Raw genomic sequence first — 20878 nt, 5'->3', positions numbered from 1 at the left:
AGCAACTGCTGGAAGTCCTGACGCCTAGCAAGTGTATCGCCTGGACTTTACGGCGGCTACGCCCTTGCCCCTCCCCCTTGCTGACTCTGGCACTTTGCGGCTGCTTCCTGTCTGATTTCCTTGGAGAAACAAATACAAAGGCTGTGACACTTGGCCTTAAGGAAAGGCATAGCCACAGTCACACCGAGAACTTCCCAGTTTACATAGCCCTCTTTAGAGGGTTGTAAGAACTTGCAGTTTCTAATTGCTAACTTGACCTTCCTAGGTGCGTTTTGTGCTACGCAGAGCAGGGAGCCCCGCCCACCGTCCCAACATGGTCTCGCCTTTCTGTCGCGCCCAGTACGTGCGGTGTGTGCGCAGGCGGCCACGCAGAGGAGCTTGGGAGGCAGCCTTGGACTGTGGGAGATGTAGGCCTAAGGCCACTGCCCTTGCAGCAACTCTGTGAGGGGTGCTGCCCTCAAACTACAATTCCCAGGATTCTTAGGGGCTTCCTAGGTTACTTTGCAAAGGCCTGGCGGGGACAATGTGAATGTCAGCATAGAAAGTAATGAAAGCACATTAATTCAAGTAAAAAGAGGGCCGGAGAGAAGGGAAAGTGGACGTCAGCTCCTTTACGGAGACTTTTTGTCTTGATTTATGCTCCTTGTTTTTTTTTTTTTGCCGGACACGCAGTGCAGAACTACCGATGTGAATGCGGACTTAAGTCCGCCTCTGGCCGGGTGTGGAGTTGGTAGTGAAGATTTGCTCATCTTAGCTGGCATCTTCCCTCAGCGGAGCGGCTTTCTGTGAACATGATTTGTACCTTACTACGAGCTGTACGGTGCACGGGAAAGCTGCACAGCTTCTCGGGGAAGCAGTTGTTTTTGCCACACTTTGTACTTAACAAAGCTTGCTTGAAGACTGTGCCCAGTTTGAGGTGGGCTCTGCAAGAGCAGAAGACGGTACGACCTAGGTGTATTTGGGGAGTCACCCAGAAGACCATCTGGACGCAAGGACAGAGCACGCAGAGAGCGAAAGAGGACAGCGACAAACAAGTGTCTGTGCACAGAAGTCAGGGCGGGGATACTGCCGTCTCAACGTCACAGAAAGGTAAAAAGGAATTCCCTGTAACTATCAGTCTTTCAGCCAACGTGACGAGAGCTGCTACTGCCCTTCTACACAAGTTCAGTGCTGAGCATAAACAGCTTACACAAATTAAAAGGTAGAACCATTACACAGTTAAGAATTAGAGCATATGAGCCTACAGGTCTTTTCACAAATTCGAACTGAAATATGAAAGTTGATTTTGATAAAACTTAGTTGAATTGTGTCTGTAAATTTTTTCTCAACTTTTACTTGTGGAAAGAACTATGTAAAACTTAACCGTTGTTTAATACTTTACAATAGATAAGTACATTTCCCAGATGTTATTTCATCTCATTTGAGTCTCACATTTACTCTTTCAGACGTTAGTATTCATTAGTATGTACGAAGCATATTTGCCCAATTTCACACAATTCAAAATTGAATGTGAGTCTTCCTTATCCTCAGTTTTCTAATATCCAGGCCAGTGCTTTTTAAAACAACCACCCCTGTGTCTTTAGTCTTTGATAACACTGTCTCTGCCATTCTCTCTTAGATGTGATACTGTTTTTGATTTACTATCTTGGTCAGTGGGAGGCAGTTTCAGAGGCTTCCATTGGATTTTTCCCATTATAGTAGCTCTTAACCCACCTCCAAAGGAAGTAAAGAAGGGCCTGTTGTTGCCAATTACCACGCATATCCATTCCATTTCTACATTGGAAATCAGGGAAATGACTATCAGAGAAGGCGGTGGACCCAGCTATGAACCTCTTCCAGGCCAGGCTCTTTATCACATTGCCACCATAATGACTCTTTAGGGTTGATGTCAGCTCAGACTCTGTCTGGCAGACCTTGAAATGTTTGGGTAGTCCCCTTTCCCAGCATGCAGTTAATGGCATAGGTCTCTGATGAAGGGCCAGGGGAATCATATATAGTTACTCAGGTGCCCCCTGATAGAGGTTGGCCTCCCTTGGGTAAATGGATTCCAGGTCTGAAGACTGACTCAGGTCGAGAAACCAAGCCATTCATTGTGATGGTTGCTTCCCCCTGGCTTCACTACCATAGCTGCCCCCATGGCTTTCAGGACAGCTTGTTCTGTGACAATGTGAACGGTGGTTTCCAGACCCTTCTACATGACAGTCAGCTGGTGGGTTTCTGCCTCTGTCCTCTCTTGCAGACCCACTCTCTGTGACTTTTGATCATTTCCTACACAGTTTTCCATGGCAGTTCTGTTATTTTTGCTTCACTTAAGGTAGACCATGCTCTCTCCATCTTTCTAAGAGCGAGCCTAGCTGTGCATCTGCTCCCAGCCCGCTTGTCAGACTTTAGTTTCTAATCTGAGGAGCGTGCTCCCTTATTGATCAAGTCTCACTTTTCCCGTTCTGTATTCTTTGCCCCTTCATGATGCCCTTCATTCTGTGTCTCCTGGCTCTGCTGGTGGAGCCTCCAGCCTGTTTAGGAGTGGCTCATGTCCTCCTTCCCCTAGTTATGTTGCAGCCTGCCTAGAGCATAGGTCTTGCTAGATGGAAGCCCCAACCAGGTCTTCAAAGAAGAGGAAGAGCTAGCCTTTCCCTGGGAGGTGAGAGCTGCTGCTTCACACTGGAGGGTTCAGGAGAATCTGCAGATTCAAGATTTGAGATGCATCAGCCTCGATACACCACTGCCAAGCTTCAGGTTCCTTCCCAAGTCATGACCCTGGCCTCGGTGTGGGAAAGCTGGTGGGATTGAAAGTCCAGCCTCTCTGCTACTCTTTAGCCTGGGCCTTGCCCTCAGTGTTTTCTGCTCTCTGGGTGCAACGAATGAGTCTCTGGTTTTGCTCTCAAGGAGGCCTCTGCCTTTTACACTTGACCTTCATTAGTGATCAGTTACCTTTGTCTTCTTTCTTCAGTGTATTGGTGGCCCTCAACTACAGCCATCCAATCTGAGTCCTTCCAATTGCTTATTTCTCCTAAATTCCCAAAATATGACACCCACTAGGGCATTCCCTCCCACCAGTTTCCCAGGTCATCTGTGAGAGGCGAGACAGTTGTGCTATCACTGCTTGCCACCAGGGGTGGAGTCCTCAAGGCCAGCCGGCAGCCAGTGATGCAGCTCCAAAATCCCAATTTGGAGCACCTTCCCAGGACCACTCCTGCAGGCCCCACCGTAGGGCGAGTTCCAAGGAAGCCAACTCTGTACAGTTCGTCAGCGGGAGGTTTGAGGGCGTGTTTTCAGAATGCCTCTGTGAGGGCGAGGGAGGCAGGACTGGGCAGAAGGAGAAGCTGAAGCACAGGGTGTTTGCCTCAGCTGTTTCTGCAGGAGCTCAGGAACTGGGCTGGCCCTTGAAGTCCTCATCTCCAGGGGTGGGGGGCATCCACACCAGCCAAGCACTGGATATGGGCAGCGCCAGGGCTTTGGTGAGCAGGCTCTCTTCAGGTGCAGGAATTCCGTCAGCCAGCCAGCAGCCCGAGGGACTCCCCATGCTGGGGGAATGAGAGCCTCGGTCCTGAGAGGAGCATGTGGGTGCTCACCATAGCACCCCTAATTGCAGAGACAGATGGCACAAGGGTTTTGTATGAAAGTGTAGAGTCTGAAAGGGTCAAGGAGAGGAAGTAGGCAAAGAGCAGCTTCCACTGAAGACAACTATGAAATAACACTTAAGCTTTAAAAATGTGTGGATGGTGGGCTTTACATAGAATATATACAGTAGACATTTGTGGTTGAATTAATGGGGAAGAGGCCTCCCGGAAAGTCTAAGTGAGGCAGCAGTGACTGTGCTGGGAGGGCAGCCTCGCCATGACATGAGCCTTGCTCAGTGACTGTGTGGATCAGGCCCATGAACTACACATATTTTGGCAGATGCAATCTTTTTGTTATTTGAATCGCATCTTTTTAGTTAGGAATCCATACTGAAAGCTGGAAGGATTGCACTGTGCTAAAGAGTACTCTTAAATAAGTGTTATTTCAGAGTTCCCTTCATGGCTCAGTGGTTAACAAACCCAACTAGGAACCATGAGGATGCGAGTTCAATCCCTGGCCTCACTCAGTGGATTAAGGATCCAGCGTTGCCATGAGCACTGGTGTAGGATGCAGACCTGGCTTAGATCCCAAGTTGCTGTGGCTATGGCCCAAAGCTGTAGCTCCAATCCGACCCCTAGCCTGAGAACTTCCATATGCTGCTAGTGTGGCCCTAAAAAGAAAAAAAAAAAAAAAAGTGTTATTTCATAAAAGAAGTAGTAGCTTACTTTACAAAAGGGGAAAGTGAAGCAAACAATGGCTTCTGTTAATATTTTGTTTTTCTGAAAAAAAAAAAGTTCATGTTCTAGAAATCATAAGTTCTTAATGTGGTGAGTAAATCAGTCTGTAAATATAGGAAGCCATTCGTTTTTTTCAGCACCAGTTGGAAACTATGGTTGTACCTGTAATGTCTGAGCTCTTTGCATGTGTATAGATAGGTATATCCATATATGTTGAGAAACATACATATATGCTCTGTCCCGTGGTATTATCTTGATTGAATTTATTTAGCTCTCAGAACTTCCATTTAATCCATATGCACATCTTTTATTAGCTTTGAGAAAAAAGTGCAGTATCTGTGCAAGTTCTTCATTTTCCCAAATCTGTCTGGATGGGCAAACTCCTGTTCTGAATTCAATTCTGTTTCGTTGTTTCACAGCCACCAGGTCACTGACAATTGACCCCAGGGTTGAGGCCCACTTTGATCCCTTTGACTGCAGCTGACAAAGCCAACACTTTTTTTTTTTTAATATAGTGATTTTTATTTTTTTCCATTATATCTGGTTTATAGTGTTCTGTCAATTTTCCACTGTACAGCATGGTGATGCAGTTACATATACATGTATACATTCTTTTTTCTCCCATTATCATGCTCCATCATAAGTGACCAGACATAGTTCCCAGTGTTACACAGCAGGATCTCATTGCTAATCCATTCCAAAGCCAATAGTCTGCATCTATTAACCCCAACCTCCCAACCCATCCCATCCCCACCATTTGGCAACCACAAGTCTGTTCTCCAAGTCCATGATTTTCTTTTCTGTGGAAAGGTTCATTTGTGCCGTATATTAGGTTCCAGATATAAGTGATATCATATGGTATTTGTCTTTCTCTTTCTGACTTACTTCGCTCAGTATGAGAGTCTCTAGTTCCATCCATGTTGCTTCAAATGGCATTATTTCATTCTTTTTTATGGCTGAGTAGTATTCCATTGTGTATATATACCACATCTTCCTAATCCAATCATCTGTCAAACATTTGGAGTATTTCCATGTCTTGGCTATTGTGAATAGTGCTGCAATGAACATACAGGTGCACATGTCTTTTTTAAGGAGAGTTGTCCGGATATATGCCCAAGAGTGGGATTGCTGGGTCATATGGTAGTTCTATGTATAGTTTTATAAGGTTTCTCCATAGTGGTTGTGCCAGCTTACATTCCCACCAACAGTGCAGGAGTTCTCCACACCCGCTCCAGTGTTTGTTATTTGTGGACTTAATGATGGCCATTCTGACTGGTGTGAGGTGGTATCTCATGGTAGTTTTGATTTGCATTTCTCTAATAATCAGGGATGTTGAGCATTTTTTCATGTGCTTGTTGGCCATCTGTATATCTTCCTTGAAGAAATATCTATTCAGGTCTTTTGCCCATTTTTCCATTGGGTGGTTGGCTTTTTTGCTGTTGAGTTGTATACATAGTTTGTGTATTTGAGAGATAAAGCCCTTGTCAGTTGCATCATTTGAAAATATTTTCTCCCATTCTGTAAGTTGTCTTTTTGGTTTCCTTTGCTGTGCAAAAGCTTGTCAGTTTGATTAGGTCCCATTGGTTTATTTTTGCTTTTATTTCTGTTGCTTTGGGACCTGAGAAAGCATTTGTAAGGTTGATGTCAGAGAATGTTTTGCCTATGTTCTCTTCCAGGAGTTTGATGGTGTCTTGTCTTATATTTAAGCCTTTCAGCCATTTTGAGTTTATTTTCGTGCATGGTGTGAGGGTGTGTTCTAGTTTCATTGATTTGCATGCAGCTGTCCAGGTTTCCCAGAAATACTTGCTAAAAAGACTGTCTTTTTCCCATGTTATGTTCTTGCCTCCTTTGTCAAAGATTAATTGATCATAGGTGTCTGGGTTTATTTCTGGGTTCTCTTTTCTTTTCCATTGGTCTGTCTGTATATCTGTTTTGGTACCAGTAGCACACTGTTTTGATGAGTGTGGCTTTGTAATATTGCTTGAATTTTGGGAGAGTTATGCCTCCTGCTTGGTTTTTGTTTCTCAGGATTGCTGTGGCAATTCTGCGCCTTTTGTCGTTCCATATAAATTTTTGGATTGTTTGTCCTAGTTCTGTGAAAAATGTCATGGGTAATTTGATAGGGATTGCATTGAATCTGTAGATCGCTTTGGGAAGTATGGCCATTTTTACAATATTAATTCTTCCAACCCAGGGGCATGGAATATCTTTCCATTTCTTTGCATCTTCTTTAATTTACTTGATTAATGTTTTACAGTTCTCAGCATTTAAGTCTTTCATCTCCTTGGTCAGGTGTATTCCCAGATATTTGATTTTTGGGGTGCAATTTTAAAAGGTATTTTATTTTTGTATTCCTTTTCTACTATTTTATTGTTAGTATACAAAAGTGTGACTGATTTCTGAATGTTAATCTTATATCTTGCTATTTTGCTGAATTTGTTGATCAGTTCAAGTAGTTTTGGGGTTGAGTTCTTAGGGTTTTCTATGTATAGTATCATGTCATCTGCATACAGTGACAGTTTTATCTCTTCTCTTCCTATTTGGATGCCTTTTATTTCTTTCGTCTGATTGCTGTGGCTAGGACTTCCAATACTGTGTTGAATAAGAGTGGTGAGAGTGGGCATCCTTGTCTTGTTTCAGATTTTAGTGGGAAGGCTTTCAGCTTTTCTCCAGTGAGTATTGTATTTGCTATGGGTTTGTCATAAATGGTTTTTATTATGTTAAGGTATGTTCCCTCTATACTCACTTTGGTAAGAGTTTTGATCATGAATGGATGTTGGACTTTGTCAAATGCTTTTTTTGCATCTATTGAGATAGGTGGCGGACTGACTCCAGAGATGGTCGTGGCCCACTACCACTAGGGGTCCCTGAAGAGGCACCACCTGCGGTTCCACTCATCTCAGAGGAGGGCATTGCAATCGAACACTAGTTGTTGTTGCTCTCACTCCCCTGGGAACTAACGCACCCTGCTGCTGCTATTGCCAACACGTCTCATAATCTGTGAACAGCAGACTGTGTCCATGGTGCCTACTCTGGGGCAAGTGTTTCCACTCTGAGCAGCACAGATTTCCTAGCTTCAGACAATAAGGAGGCATTAAAATCAAAATACTACCTAAAGTGTGCATTCTTAAGCCCTGATCCCAGATTTCTGCTGCAGGTCATTTAAAAGGAGTCTTTAGGTGGTTCTGATTCACAGAGAGCTCTGACAGCAACTGCTTCAGAACAGGTGCAGACCCCATCATGGGTCCAGAGCCCACTCACCTGCTGGAGATCCTGAAGCCAGGAGCATCCCTGCTCATATCCGGCGTGTGTGTAATCAGTTGTGTTTTCTCATTTGCAGTAAAAGAAGCTGGAAGAGACTTGACCTATCTAGTAGTGGTACTTGTTGGAATCACCATTACAGGTTGAAAACACAGCAAGTATAAAACCCCTGAAATATCTTTTTCACTTTCTGTTTGTCTCGCTCTTGCTTTGTTTAATCTTCTTTCTCTGTGATTTTCAGGTGGCTTGTTCTACACGATCTTCAGAGAACTTTTTTCCTCATCTAGTCCTAATAAGATATATGGAAAAGCCCTAGAAAAATGCAGATCACATCCTGAGGTTAGTCCTCAAGATTGAGTTACACAGACTCGGTAACAGGAAGGGAAATCTTGGGAGATGGGGACGAGCAGAAATCACGTACTGGTTCTGAAACTAGTGAAATTTATATAATAAAAAATCATAATACTTGGATTGTGATTATATTATTAGCTCCCAGTTCTGTGCTTGAAATGCTTTAATTATGAGCAGCATGCATGATCTGTGCGAGGCTGTTTCCATCCTAGTTGTACAAGACCTATTTGACTTGCTGTCACAGATAATAAAAGCTTAGGATATACCAGAGTACTAAATTCATGCAATAAGTTTCTAGCCTTTTTGTCTTTTTTTTTTTTTAGGGCCATACCTGCAGCATATGGAGTCCAATTGGAGCTTTAGCTGCCATCCTACACCACAGCTAACGGCAACGCCAGATCCTTAACCCACTGAGTGAAGCCAGGGATCGAACCCGCAACCTCATGGTTCCTAGTTGGGATTCGTTTGTGCTGAGCCACGACAGGAACTCCCAATAAGTTTCTAGTCTTTTCAAAAATCTGATTCTTGACTTCGTGATCATAATAGTAATTATTGATGCTTATTGAGCGCATATCGTGTGCCAGGCACTCTGCTCAGTATTTGAGCCAGTCATCTTTATTCAGCCTTACTAGAACCCCTTGTGTTGGGTGTAATTATCCTATTTGCAGAAGGAAACTGACATTTAAAGAGATTAAATAACTAAGATCACTGAGCCAGTGAGAGGGAGAGCCAGAACCTGAATCCAATTCTGTCTGATTCAAAAATTAGGTTCTTAAGCATAGCCTGCCTAAACTGCTGCCCGGGAGGAAGTAGACATGGAAAAGCCACCCCAGTTCTTTGAAGGATCCTCCACATGGAGCTTTACCTGAGGCTTTCCAGCCACAGGTAGAAAGCCAACGTGGCCTCTGCAGTGCTGTGTCTCCCTCCCTGGGTGGAGAGCCTCAGCATTGAAAAACATTACTCACTGAAGTCTGAATTCTTGTCCTTTGAAAGGAAATAGCAGATAAAAATCATAAATATCAGGGCTATTTCTCACTCTGACCAAGGAGTGATGTCAACAGATGTGCAGTCCCTGGGGAGGGAGGGTTTCAAAGCCACAAATGCTCTTGCCTAGAAGTCGAGCACTGGGTTTCCCTGGGGCACCACCTCTGAGCATTCAGGGCAGAAATCTCGGGAGCCAGCAGCCTCTGGCATCCCTCTTGTTGACTGAACCCTGGGCACTCTGAGAACCAGGGAGGAGGAAGCAGGACGGAGATGCCATTCTGAGTATGTTGAAACTCAGCAGAGAATAAAGGAGGTTCCCATTATAGTTATTGGAGTCCTAATTATACCTGACAGCAAATGCTTTACAGACTACAAAAATAAATATGAGGAGAGCATAATTAAATGTTAGGATGCATTTCTAAAAGAACATGAAGAGTAGCTGTGTTATTCACAGACTTAGCTTCTCATGGATCTTCAGCATTTTGAACAAAAGAACTTCACAGAATAAACACAGAGTGGGGTATTGAGGTCATAATTTGCTGCCTAAAAGAGCTCTACAAAAAATAAACTTTAACAATTCTATTTTGTTAACATTATTAGGGGCCTGTTCTTTGCTGGGCACTGTGCCTGGTTGAAAGATGGGAAATACTAATATTCTGATACTGACATGTTTAGTCTTTTGAATCATTTGAACAAATTGTTCAGATACACAGTTCTTATATATGCTCATCTTACATATTATTCCTTACTTATGGATGAAATTTTTGATACTAAAGATGCCCAATAGACAAAGTAAAAATTTCCAGAATTGAAAAAATGCTTGTTTTAGTTTGATGTCAAGTATCTATTTTTTGAAAAGATTCTAAAGTATTTGCATTTTAAATTCAATAAAATTACATTTCCACCTCATTGTGAGTTTTCCCATTAGGCATAATTGATTCATGCCTCTTGACCTAGAACATTTTAAATAGTTTACTTGTTTCTATTTGGGTGTTTAGTGATTTTAAAAATCATTTTTTACCTCATAGCTTTTAGTATTAGACCCCCATGTGACAAATTTCGCTAAAAATGTTGGGACATACAAGTATTTGAACACTTTGTTTCATGGTGTTTGTTGTAAAAGGCAAGTGGAAAGAGCTCCCTTCAGCCTATGCTGCTCTGAAACTACCAGTAACACCATAAAGTGACCTATTTCAGTCTCTCTTCATGAAATGTTTGTTAATCATGGGATGATTTTTGCATAACTTTTCCCCCAGCTTTCTTATCATTGGAGGTGTCATTTCGAAAGAGTCCCAAACTTATTTTTTTCTAAGATAAATCTTTCTAAGATAAAAATTTATCTTTTTCTAAGATAAATACTTGGTTTGTCAGGAAAAACTGCCCTTGGAAGCGATAACACTGACTGAGACTTGTCCTCACTCTGCAGGTCATCAGTGTCTTTGGCGAGCCGGTCAAAGGCTATGGGGAGACAACGAGACGTGGTCGACGGCAGCACGTCAGGTACTGCACTCGGCTTGGACTCTGAAAGTTCAGGGGTGACTTTTTTAAGTAAGAGGAATTTAGACGCATGTTTTGCACTTTCTTGACAGTTTTATTGAATACGTAAAAGATGGGCTGAAGCACATGCGTGTGAAGTTCTACATCCAGGGCTCTGAGCCTGGGAAGCAAGGAACTGTGCACCTTGAAGTGAAAGAGGTGAGGGACTAGGTGCAGGAATAGGCGGGCCACACAGGGACTTATGTAAAGCACCAGGAGCTAAGCCACACCTTGTATTTTTTTTTTTTTTCCAGAATCCAGAAAGTGGCGAATATGAATTTCGATATATATTTGTAGAACTGGAACCCTATTCTAGAACTATTGTCATTGAAGATAATCGATCCTAAGACAACTAAAAGAGCAAGCAAGTCTGTGTTTCCTGATGGACGTGGAAAGGTGCAGGCTCTGATGTTCACAGCCCTCGTCTGAGTCTATTTTAAATAAAACAAGAAAGAGTCTAGCTTATAAAAATGAAGGCAACTGGGTAGTTGTTGCATTTAAACAAACTGAATTAGAGGTTTTCTTGTAGAGTAAAAAATCATGAAATAGAGCATACTTTACGTTATCTCATTGACTTACTGATCACGGGCAGTGTTTCTGCTCTACTTAACATCTTTTATGATAAATTTTTGGTATTAAAAACTTTGCACCATGTAAATAAGAAAATAGAGTTCAGCATTTTATGATTTTTTTTATGTTATGTAACTATAAAATCTGTGAAATAAAATTAAAGCTAACAAAAAGATGTCAAAAGCAGCTTCCTTCCATATATTTTGGACATGAACATTTGAAAATATTTGAGAACTCTGGGGAACCAAGTGATAAAAATACTCTTCAAAATCATAGACAGGTGTGCCCCTTGCATGGATTTAGTAATCTGGTTTGTCTCGTATTTCCCCCTCGGTGAACTGGGTCATTGTACATGCTAGGACAGGGGCACACTCTAAAGCCAGGTGGACCTGGGCTCTCAGCAGATGTGTGGGCCTCTGCAGATACCTTAACCTCGTCAGACCTGCCTGCATGAGCACCCAGAACAAACTACTGGATATGTAAGAGCAAAAACCTGGCAAGTTGGGGCAGAAGAGTGATTTTTAAAATACTGGGATATTCCGTTTCAGTTATGGTCTTAAAAGTTGTATCTCTGCAAAATTTTTACATTGAAATCCTAACCCCTAAGGTGATGGTATTAGGAGGTGGGAGGTGATGGGTCATGAGGGTGGAGCCCTCATGAATGGGATTAGTGTCCTATAAAAGAGACCCTGAGAGCTCCCTCCCTCCTTACTGATGTGAGGACATGGCAGGAAGTCTGCAGCCTGGAAGACGACCTGAGTGTGTCCTCAGCCTAGTCCTGGCCTTAGATTTTATCTCCCTTATTACCCTGAATCCTCAAGTCTCCCCAAACATTCTGCATTAGTATACAGATATGTGAAAACCCTGTTTTCTGTTCTTCTACACTGTAACCAAAATTAGATCAAATTTTAAAGTTTTGGGCTACACATTTTTTCTCCCTACATGCATTCCCCTGCCCCCGGTCCCACCCTCACCCACTCCCTGCCCCTTGTGTGCTGGTTGTTCCCAGCTACTTTCAGTCAGGAAGGTAGAATCGGCTCTCTGCCCCTTTCTCTCCCCAAGTAACCTTCCCTCCTCACTGCATAGGAGCCGCTTTCCAAACTCTGGTCTGATTGCACCCTGATCCCACTCTCATCCCTCAAGAGAGTCCCAACTGACCTGAAAGTGCCAAATCCCATCAACAAAGCCATGAATGTAGTCAGGTCCCAGGGTTCTGCCATAGTCCCCCCCACCCCCACCCCATCCCCACATCCACCCTCCCCTAACCTGTCCAGCCACCCTGGACCTGCTCAGACTCCATGGGATCACTCCTTCAGACCCTTACATTCCAAAGTCCCCCTGGGAGACTTTTTAAGACTGTTATGTGTGTTTTACTACTGAGCGTTCTCAGGTTCTCAGAATTTTCTTAATGCTTAATTGAGCCACTCGCATTCCTTCTTACCAAAGTAGTTATGGTAGCTATGGTTTTCTTGGGTAGGATTTCTCCTCCCCTCAGTGGCATTTTCAAAAGCCTTTACAGAATCCCATACAATTCCACATGGAAATTGTGGTCACGAGGCATTGTTTTTGTCCCAGAATTATTGGCAATGCATTGACAGCACACAAAAAGACTGCAAAATCTCCCACAGCACACACACAAACACACACCCCGTGCCATGTATTCACACAGCCACAAGCACTTCTTATCAGACATGATCTCATTGGGTCCTCACAGCCATGTAGGGCCAACAAGGGCCTCTAGTCTTACTGACAGGAAACATGGGGCTTTATTATTCCTTAGGAACCAGAAACAAGATTTCTCACCCATGCATTCAAACTTTTAGCATCTTTTAACACCTTCTGGGTCCACCTGATGTGGAACAAGAGCGAGGAGTTGCTACCCACCCTGGGATTGGAACCAACCTCTTCTGGTTCCCATTTGTGCCTCCCAGACCCTCATCATACTACATAGGACATACATACAACATGCCAACAAAGCAGGAGGTAGTGACAGCAGAGGGAGAACCACTACAGAAGTGCTCAACATGAAGGTCACGGGGCTGGTAAACACCAGACCAACCACATGAGAGAAGTAAGGACAAAGCCTCCACCAACATGAAATCCCAGGCTGAATCACGCTCTACCCACTGAAATCCACGTGGCCAAGTCCTTGGCTGAACCCCATAACCCAGGATGAACTCACAACATGGACATATCCTTTGGGGCCCGGCCATTCAGAAGCAACCAAGTGTGTCTGCTAGAGCACATGGCTCAAGCTCATCTACTTTGTGTGACTTTGGAACCAGGGATCTGAAGTAGGCTTGTCTGACTCACATCCTGGGTACTCAGCCTGACGTTGCCTTTCCCATTTCTTTACCTCTTGGCAATTCAGTTTCCTCATCTCTCAAATGAGGACCCTCCTAAGGTTTTTATAAGGATTCCATGAGGTGGTACAGGAGGCATTTCCCTCAACAACTGGTACCCGGTTCTTTGTAGCTCTTGGCAGAGAAGGTATCATTTTCATTTTTTTTCACCTCCAGTACTTAAAGTACTTAGAAGATAGTAGGTTCTCAAAAGTCCCATACATCTAAAACCTTGGCAACACAATTCTCAGAAGGTGACCTAACAAGCTGCTGAATTCCTAGTATGGCAGCTCTAAGAAATAGATGACTGCATAAATTATGGGGCAGTCTTGTCAAATCCAAAAGCATTCCTGCCTTAGCAAAATAGCAACCGAAACAACATAAATCTAATGCCTCTAGAAGGCTGATATTCTTTCAGGAACAGCATTGGGAAAGGGAAAACACACACTGCTCTTCAGAATATATGTATTCTTAATATATGTATGTGTATGTATGCATGCACATAGCAAAAGATGGTTCATGAAACAACCAGCTTGTAAGACTACCTCATAATATGATAAAACAAAAATGCAAAGGAAAGTAATATTTTGATCAAATAGTAGAACCACAGTAAATGCTGTGATTCATGTCTATTGATTTGATCCTATTTTGTGCACTTTTAGAAAGTAATGTTTTAATGGTAGAACTTTCTTTGACCACAGCGAAAATAGCGTAACTGTTTACCTTAAACCTCCAACATAGGCAGCTCAGAATAACCATTTGCGTTAGATACACTGGATATTCTACAGGTATTCACGGAGCGTGCAGGGCGGCATCCTAGCCCCACCTGGCTTCTCACCTCGAGGCTTAGGATGACACCAGCAGTCTGTGATTTACACACAACCTGTAAGAAGGGTGCTCCCCAGATTCCTGACACCAGACCACTTGTTGGGGCACTGCCCTCTCCACCAATAGTCCGTTTCCAGGCTCCACATCCACCCTAGAAAGAGATCAGTCAGTGCTTCTCTGTTTACAGTTATCACACTAAAATCTTTGGCAGATTATAAGATGCCTCTCCTCTTTTTCATGAAGTTTATGGTGAACTTTTGCCAAAAACAGTTAATAGCAATGCAAATACCTCAAGTGTTTCATATGTATCAATCTCATTGATTGCTTTACGATCAGAGGAATTTTTAAAATGATGATAAAAGGCAGTATGCCAAAAATGAAAACTTAGTTGAAAAGGTCAAATTCTTGGGCTAGAGAATCTGAGCAACTGGTATCAATCAGGGCATGTATTACTCACATGAATGAGATTTGATTGTGTTGGAGCGTCAGATCATGGGGAACGGGCAGCCCAACAATGAATGACTGCTGTCAATAATGACACTAGTCCAAGGCGAGCCTCATTTATGAGAACTCATTTTTCACATCCACTTACTGTTGCTGCCATGTGAGAACGTGGAAATGGGAATGTTCATTTATTTAAGCAAAATTGTCAGCACTGTTTCAGAGAGAAGAAAATGCTATAAAACAAATGCATGCTGAGTTGGGCACATGGCTTTCTGCCTGCAGAGGAGACCCTAAAGGATTATGTATTGATTTCTCAAGGAATTAAACAGGCACAGATGATGAAAACCGGCGACATTTTTCCAGGAAGCCACTGGCTGCTGTGTGTGATAGGCTGCCAGTAAATGCTGCCAATTTTATTTAGGAACAATTCAGATAAAAACCATAAACCCATTAAGCTAAATGTCACAGTCATTGATATCAATTTGTATTTAACCTATAGTTATATGAAATGGACATAATACATAAAAATAATATATCATTTCAAATAGCTCCAAATAACATAGTTGGATTGTAATAGGTTCATTATTTTTCATGTCAAGGAGTTATAAAAATGTTCATTTTTGTCTTTATTAAACATGATGGCATCATTGTGGTATTAATAATGACTTATTGTATTTCTAATTTATGTAACCAGAGCATGCCATTGCATGTGCTAAGACCGTGTGGAAGCTTCTCATCAGTGATGCCACCTGGCAACTACCTTATGGGTGAACTCACTTTATGCTATAACAATGGGGGATGTGAGTGCTGGCTTGGTTGCTTCTGTTCTTTGGAGTGTTCTTGATTGGGCTCCTGTGGTTGCAGCCTGAGAACGTTTATTAAGTGGGCTGCTGCAAAGGGCCCCTGCAAACTTCTACAGTCTGGACTAGAGATTTGGGATTCCAGGGAAGGGAGTACATGAAGCCACACATTTCAGTACGCAGGTGATGTCACGTAGAAGTTCATGCCCCAGGGAAACAGTGGGATGCAATTTTTAAGTCTCTTTTCAAGCCCATCAAGCCTCAGTTTCCCCCACATTTCCTGCTCAGTGTGTCCCCTTTTCTCCATCACTGTCTCTGACTCTCCATCTCTCTTCTCTACAGCCTCCCTCCTCCATTTCCTCATTTTCTCTGTATTTGCTCCTTAACAGACTGGAATAAAGACTTACAAGCAGTTCCCCTCATGGCTCAGTGGAAATGAACCCAACTAGTATCCATGAGGATGGGGGATCAATCCCTAGCCTCGCTCAGTGGGTTAAGGATCCACTGTTGCCATGAGCTGTGGTGTAGGTTGCAGATGCAGCTTGGATCCCTTGTTACTGTTGCTGTGGCGTAGGCCCACAGCTGTAGCTCCAGTTTGACCCTTAGCCTAGAAACCTCCATGTGCCACACGTGCAGACATAAAAAGCAAAAAACAAAAAAAGCAAAAAACACTAGCAAATGTTTCTGCCCCTTCTTCCTGATCTAAATTGGGCAAGACAGAGCATGTGGGTCTCACTAGATCAGGAGAGGTGAGGCTGTCTTACCAACAAGAAGCATAGAACTAGAAATGCATCATTTCACCAAGTCATTTAAGTGACACTGAAAACCCTGCCAATCTCACTATCACTAGGACCCCATCTTACTCTCAAATTTGATCCTCAAAATTTTGTTTACTTATTTTCAGTAAATGGGTGCTGGGACTCAATCTACTTTCAAAAAAAAAAAAAAAGCCGTATAATTTTACAATCAAGCATTTGGGCTCAGGACTCACAGTCTTTGCTGACTTAAAGTCCCAACTTTGCCTACCACTGTGACAGGTAATTTACCTCCCTGTAAAATGGGGTAATAATAGTACCTATCTCATGACTTCTGATAATTATATGTAAAGTGCTTAGGAGATAAAGTACTTAGGAAAAAAACATATGAAGAAGCATGCAAGAAGCGCATAAAGAATAATTTAACATTCTACTGAGGAAGAAGAAAAAGTCTGGAATAAAGGAAAAGGTATACACTATTTGAGGGAAAATATTAATTCCTTAGTGTAGCTCATCTCACTGTGCCTACACATACTAAATACTCAGGTGAAAGAAACATTGAGAACAAGAGACCTCACGTGACAAATCCCCATAGTCCCAACAACTTCTATAGCAAGCTCCAGCCCATAGAAATAAAAATATAAACAAAGTATTGAAAAATAATGCAGATGGAGTTCCCGTCATGGCGCAGTGGTTAACGAATCCAACTAGGAACCATGAGGTTGCGGGTTCGGTCCTTGCCCTTGCTCAGTGGGTTAACGATCTGGCGTTGCCGTGAGCTGTGGTGTAGGTTGCAGACGTGGCTCGGATCCAGTGTTGCTGTGGCTCTGGCGTAGGCCGGTGGCTGCAGCTCTGATTCGACCCCTGGCCTGGGAACCTCCATATGCCGTGGGAGCGGCCCAAGAAATAGTAACAACAACAACAAAAGACAAAAAGACAAAAAAAATAAATAAAATAAAAAAATAAAGAAAAATAATGCAGATGGATGGCAAACAAGCATATGAAAAGATGCTTCACATCACATGTCATCAGAAAAATTCAAAACAATGAGACACCACCTCACACTTATTAGAATGGACAAAATCCAGAACACTGACAACACCAAATGCTGACGAGGATGTGGAACTTAAGGAACGCTCATTTATTGCTGGTGGAAATGCAAAATGGTGCAGCCACTTTGGAAGGCAGTTTGACAGTTTCTTACAAAACAAAAATACTCTTTCCATTTAACCCAGCCATCATGCTTGGTATCTACCCAAAGGAGTTAAACATTTATGCCCACACAAAAACTTGTCCACAGATGTTTATAGCAGATTTACTCATAATTGCCAAAACTTGGAAGCAACCAAGATGTCCTTTAGTAGGTGAAAGGGTAAGGCAACTGTGGTCCATTCAGACAATGGATTATTAATCACTACTAAAATGAAATGAGCTGTCAAGCCATGAAAAGACATGGAGGAACTTTAGACACATATGTCTAAGTGAAAGAAGACAATCTGAAAAGACTCCATGCTTTATAATTGCACTATATGACATTCTGGAAAAGGCAAAACTGTGGAGACAGTGAGAAGATGAGTGGTTGCCGGGGTGGAGGGGGAGAGTGGCAAGGCCGGCCAGCACAAGGGATGCTTAGGGCAGTGCAATGATTCCATGGGCTTCTACAATGAATACGTGTCCTTGCACAACTGTCTAAACCCACAGAATAAACACCAAAAGAACACATGTCTACTACAGTCTTTGGGAGATAATTATGTGTCACTGTAGAGCTACCAGTTGTGATAAATGTACCATCTGATGGGGGTGGTGACAATAATGGGGGGGCTGTGCATGGGAAGGAAGGGATTTGTGGGACCTCTCTGTACCTTCCCCTCGACTTTACTGTGAACCCAAAATTGCTCTAAAAAAGTAAAGAGTTAATGTTTAAAATAAAGCAGAAGGAGTTCCTGCTGTGTGGCTCAGTGGTTAACGAATCTGACTAGGAACCACGGGTTCAATCACTGGCCTTGCTCAGTGGGTTAAGGATCTGGTGTTGCCATGAGCTGTGGTGTAGGTCACAGACGTGGCTCGGATCCCCAGCTGCTGTGATGTAGGCTGGCGGCTACCACTCTGATTGAATCCCTAGCCTGGGAACCTCCATATGCCGCGGGAGCGGCCCAAGAAATGGCAAAATGACAAAAAAATAAAAAATAAATAAATAAATAAAATAAAGCAGAAAAATGTCACAAGTAGAGAAGTCAAGTTCTGAGGAACAAAAGAAGGAGCATCTATTAGGGGGTGGGACTGGGCTTCACATTGTTTCCAGGAGCCAGGCCTGGGGAAGCATGAAGAGGCCAGCAGTGCTCAGCCATCAGAGGCTGGACCATAAGGTCCCTGGAGGGAAGTAGTTAAAGCGGGGAAGGTACATCTGCATGTGCCCCCCACAGCCTGGCCAACCTGAGCGTCAGGTCTGCGTGAAAGAGGCCCAGCCCTCAAAGCTCTGTCTTACCTGCCACCTCCTCTCCTCCAGCTCCCTTTCCTCCTCTGGCTGCAGGCCCTCCTGGTTTCCCTGAACTCTCTCTGGTTCTGTCTCTGCTGCTCCTCCCTTCTCTTCTCATGGCCCAGCTCTATGGCTCTGAGGTCTGTCTTCCAGGGACCACCCACCCCTATCGTCCTGCCCCACCTCCAGACCTGCTGTCCTGCTTCCTTGGCCTCCAGGAAGCCTCCCACTTGAACCATAACCACCTTGGGATGGAGACTGGATATGAGGAGAAGGGGCTGTTGTCGGGAAAACGTTCGCTCCTCTGCTGAGGAGACTGTATTTCTTGCTCCAAGGGAGGGGCAGCATCGAAAGATTTTAGGAAAGAAAGTGATTTATGCTGAAGATATTCTGGCAGCAAAGTGAAGACTGGATGAAGGAGGCAGGATGTCATGAAGAGGGAGACTTGCTCAGAGACTGCAGTAGTCATGAGAGGTAGTGGAAGCCTGACGGAGGGATGGTGGAAACAGGGAAGGGGAGGCAGAAAGAGACCAGGCAGACACTAGAAAGGAGAATTTACAAGGAATGGAAACGTACACAGGAGAGACGGAGACCAGAAACCCCAGGTCCAGCTGCAGGCAGGGCCCCGCCCCTCAGGGGCTCCAAAGGGAAACCGCAGTTGCCTCTCTCCACCTCGGCTGGTTCTGACTTTCCCTGGGCTTGGCTGCATCACTCCAGGTGCTGTCTCCCTCATCACATGGCCTCTCTTTGTCTCTCCCCTTCTCATCCTTCAAAAAGACACTTGTCATTGGAAGTAGAGCTCAGAATGGTCTCATCCCAAGATGCTTAATTCCACTTGGAGGATCTTCCCAACAAGGCCACAATCACAGGGTCCAGCTATTTGAAGAGGGACATATTTTTGGGGGAGGGGCAGCATTTACTCCATGACAGGGTCATTTAAATGGATTCATATCCAACTAATAAGGATGCATTGGTAACAACCAGCCAAGGGAATGCCCATTATTGCTCTAACTGCCCATGGTGACCTGGCTACTCTCAGAGTTTCCCGTTTGTGTCAGGGTCTCTCTGATGAGGGACAATGCTGCACAGGGCTGTACTCACACAGCCTTTACTCCAGAACTCAAATGTCACATCTCAGTTGCCCCGCAGCCACACTTCTCAGGGGTCCACTCCCATCTGCTAACACGACATCTGCGGTCATTTAATAGAAACTGGCACACAGATGGTAACTCAGTTTGGGAAGAACGATTAACCTGCCACAGAGGTAAATTATTTGACTATACCTGGTGAGAGCGAAGAAGGTCGCCTTGAATGCAGCTTCTGTGGCCCAGGGCCCTCAAGCCGAGTCTGCCCTGTGCTGTAGGCAGTGGGAGAGCCAAGTGTCAAAAAGTAAAAAAAGAATAGGCTCTAAGCAACAAAGTGCCACAAAAATCTTGACTTTAATAGAGCTGTCTCTTTCTCCCCCTGAAAACCATAAAACCACAGATGATGTTACTCCACAGTCACGGGGCTCTGTAATGTACTGGATCAAGCATTAGGAGCTTTGGTTAGAAATAAACATAGGAGTTTCTAGGGTAGAGTTCGGTCACAGTAACCCATCTGCTCAAGATTAAAACTGCAGTGAATTTCTTGAGTTCAAAAACATAATTCAGGTCTTTGTTCCCTTCATGCCTTTTACAAATGTAACCATGAAGTCCTGGTGGCATGGTTGCCAGACAGAAATCCCACATGGGATTCTCCTGCTCACCTGCAATGGACTTTAGAAATCCCTTTGGCTCTTTATGAGAATTGTGACTTTACTGAGGTAGTATTCAAAGAAACCAATAATTACATTATAATTTGGAGGAACTCAGACTTCAGATTTGAGCATATTTGCAAAACAAGAAACAAGATAGAATTGTTTAATGTGCTTAAAGGGTTTGGCTTAATTAGATTCTGTCTTTTGGTGAAAATCATTTACATAGCAAAAAAAGAACTAAATCCTTAGCTCTAAAGCATTTCTAATATGCCATTCAAATATCTTGTTTGAAATTACTTGGAGTAGAACTATTTAGAGAAGTGTTCAAACTATTTTGTGTGTGTTTTAAAACCTTGTCATTGAGTTGAACTATGTTTTAAACTTATGGTCTGAATTTATCATGGAAAAGGAGAAATGGGTTCCTTGTGCTATAAACTCCTTCCAAGTCCACTGCAATCTGCACAGAACATTTTCTTTTATCTTTTTGTCTTTTTG

The 20878-nt window shown here is 43.4% G+C and overlaps 1 protein-coding gene across 1 annotated transcript; it reads left to right on the top strand.

Annotated features, from left to right (window-relative positions):
* The first annotated feature begins 485 nt into the window (after nt 1–485).
* Nucleotides 486–11173, top strand: TIMM21 (translocase of inner mitochondrial membrane 21). The gene is made up of 6 exons (XM_003353442.6): nt 486–1089; nt 7639–7701; nt 7801–7898; nt 10321–10394; nt 10484–10589; nt 10685–11173. Exons 1-6 carry the CDS (start codon nt 792–794, stop codon nt 10775–10777), a joined length of 732 nt encoding a protein of 243 aa, XP_003353490.2. The 5' UTR covers nt 486–791; the 3' UTR covers nt 10778–11173.
* The last annotated feature ends 9705 nt before the right edge of the window (nt 11174–20878 follow it).

The sequence above is a fragment of the Sus scrofa genome, chromosome 1 (assembly GCF_054392235.1).
Source record: "Sus scrofa isolate SSC_HxYL_T2T_F1_AM1 chromosome 1, Sscrofa_HxYL_maternal_Yorkshire_Landrace_v2.0, whole genome shotgun sequence".
NCBI classification, from domain to species: Eukaryota; Metazoa; Chordata; class Mammalia; order Artiodactyla; family Suidae; genus Sus; species Sus scrofa.
This window is presented reverse-complemented; position numbering and strand designations above follow the sequence as displayed.

Coding starts and splice junctions, on each gene's coding strand:
- TIMM21 (XM_003353442.6), top strand. CDS start 792: ATGATTTGTACCTTACTACGAGCTGTACGGTGCACGGGAAAGCTGCAC. Junction 7,702..7,800: donor TGTTGGAATCACCATTACAG/GTTGAAAACACA, acceptor TGTGATTTTCAG/GTGGCTTGTTCTACACGATC. Junction 7,899..10,320: donor AATGCAGATCACATCCTGAG/GTTAGTCCTCAA, acceptor CTCACTCTGCAG/GTCATCAGTGTCTTTGGCGA.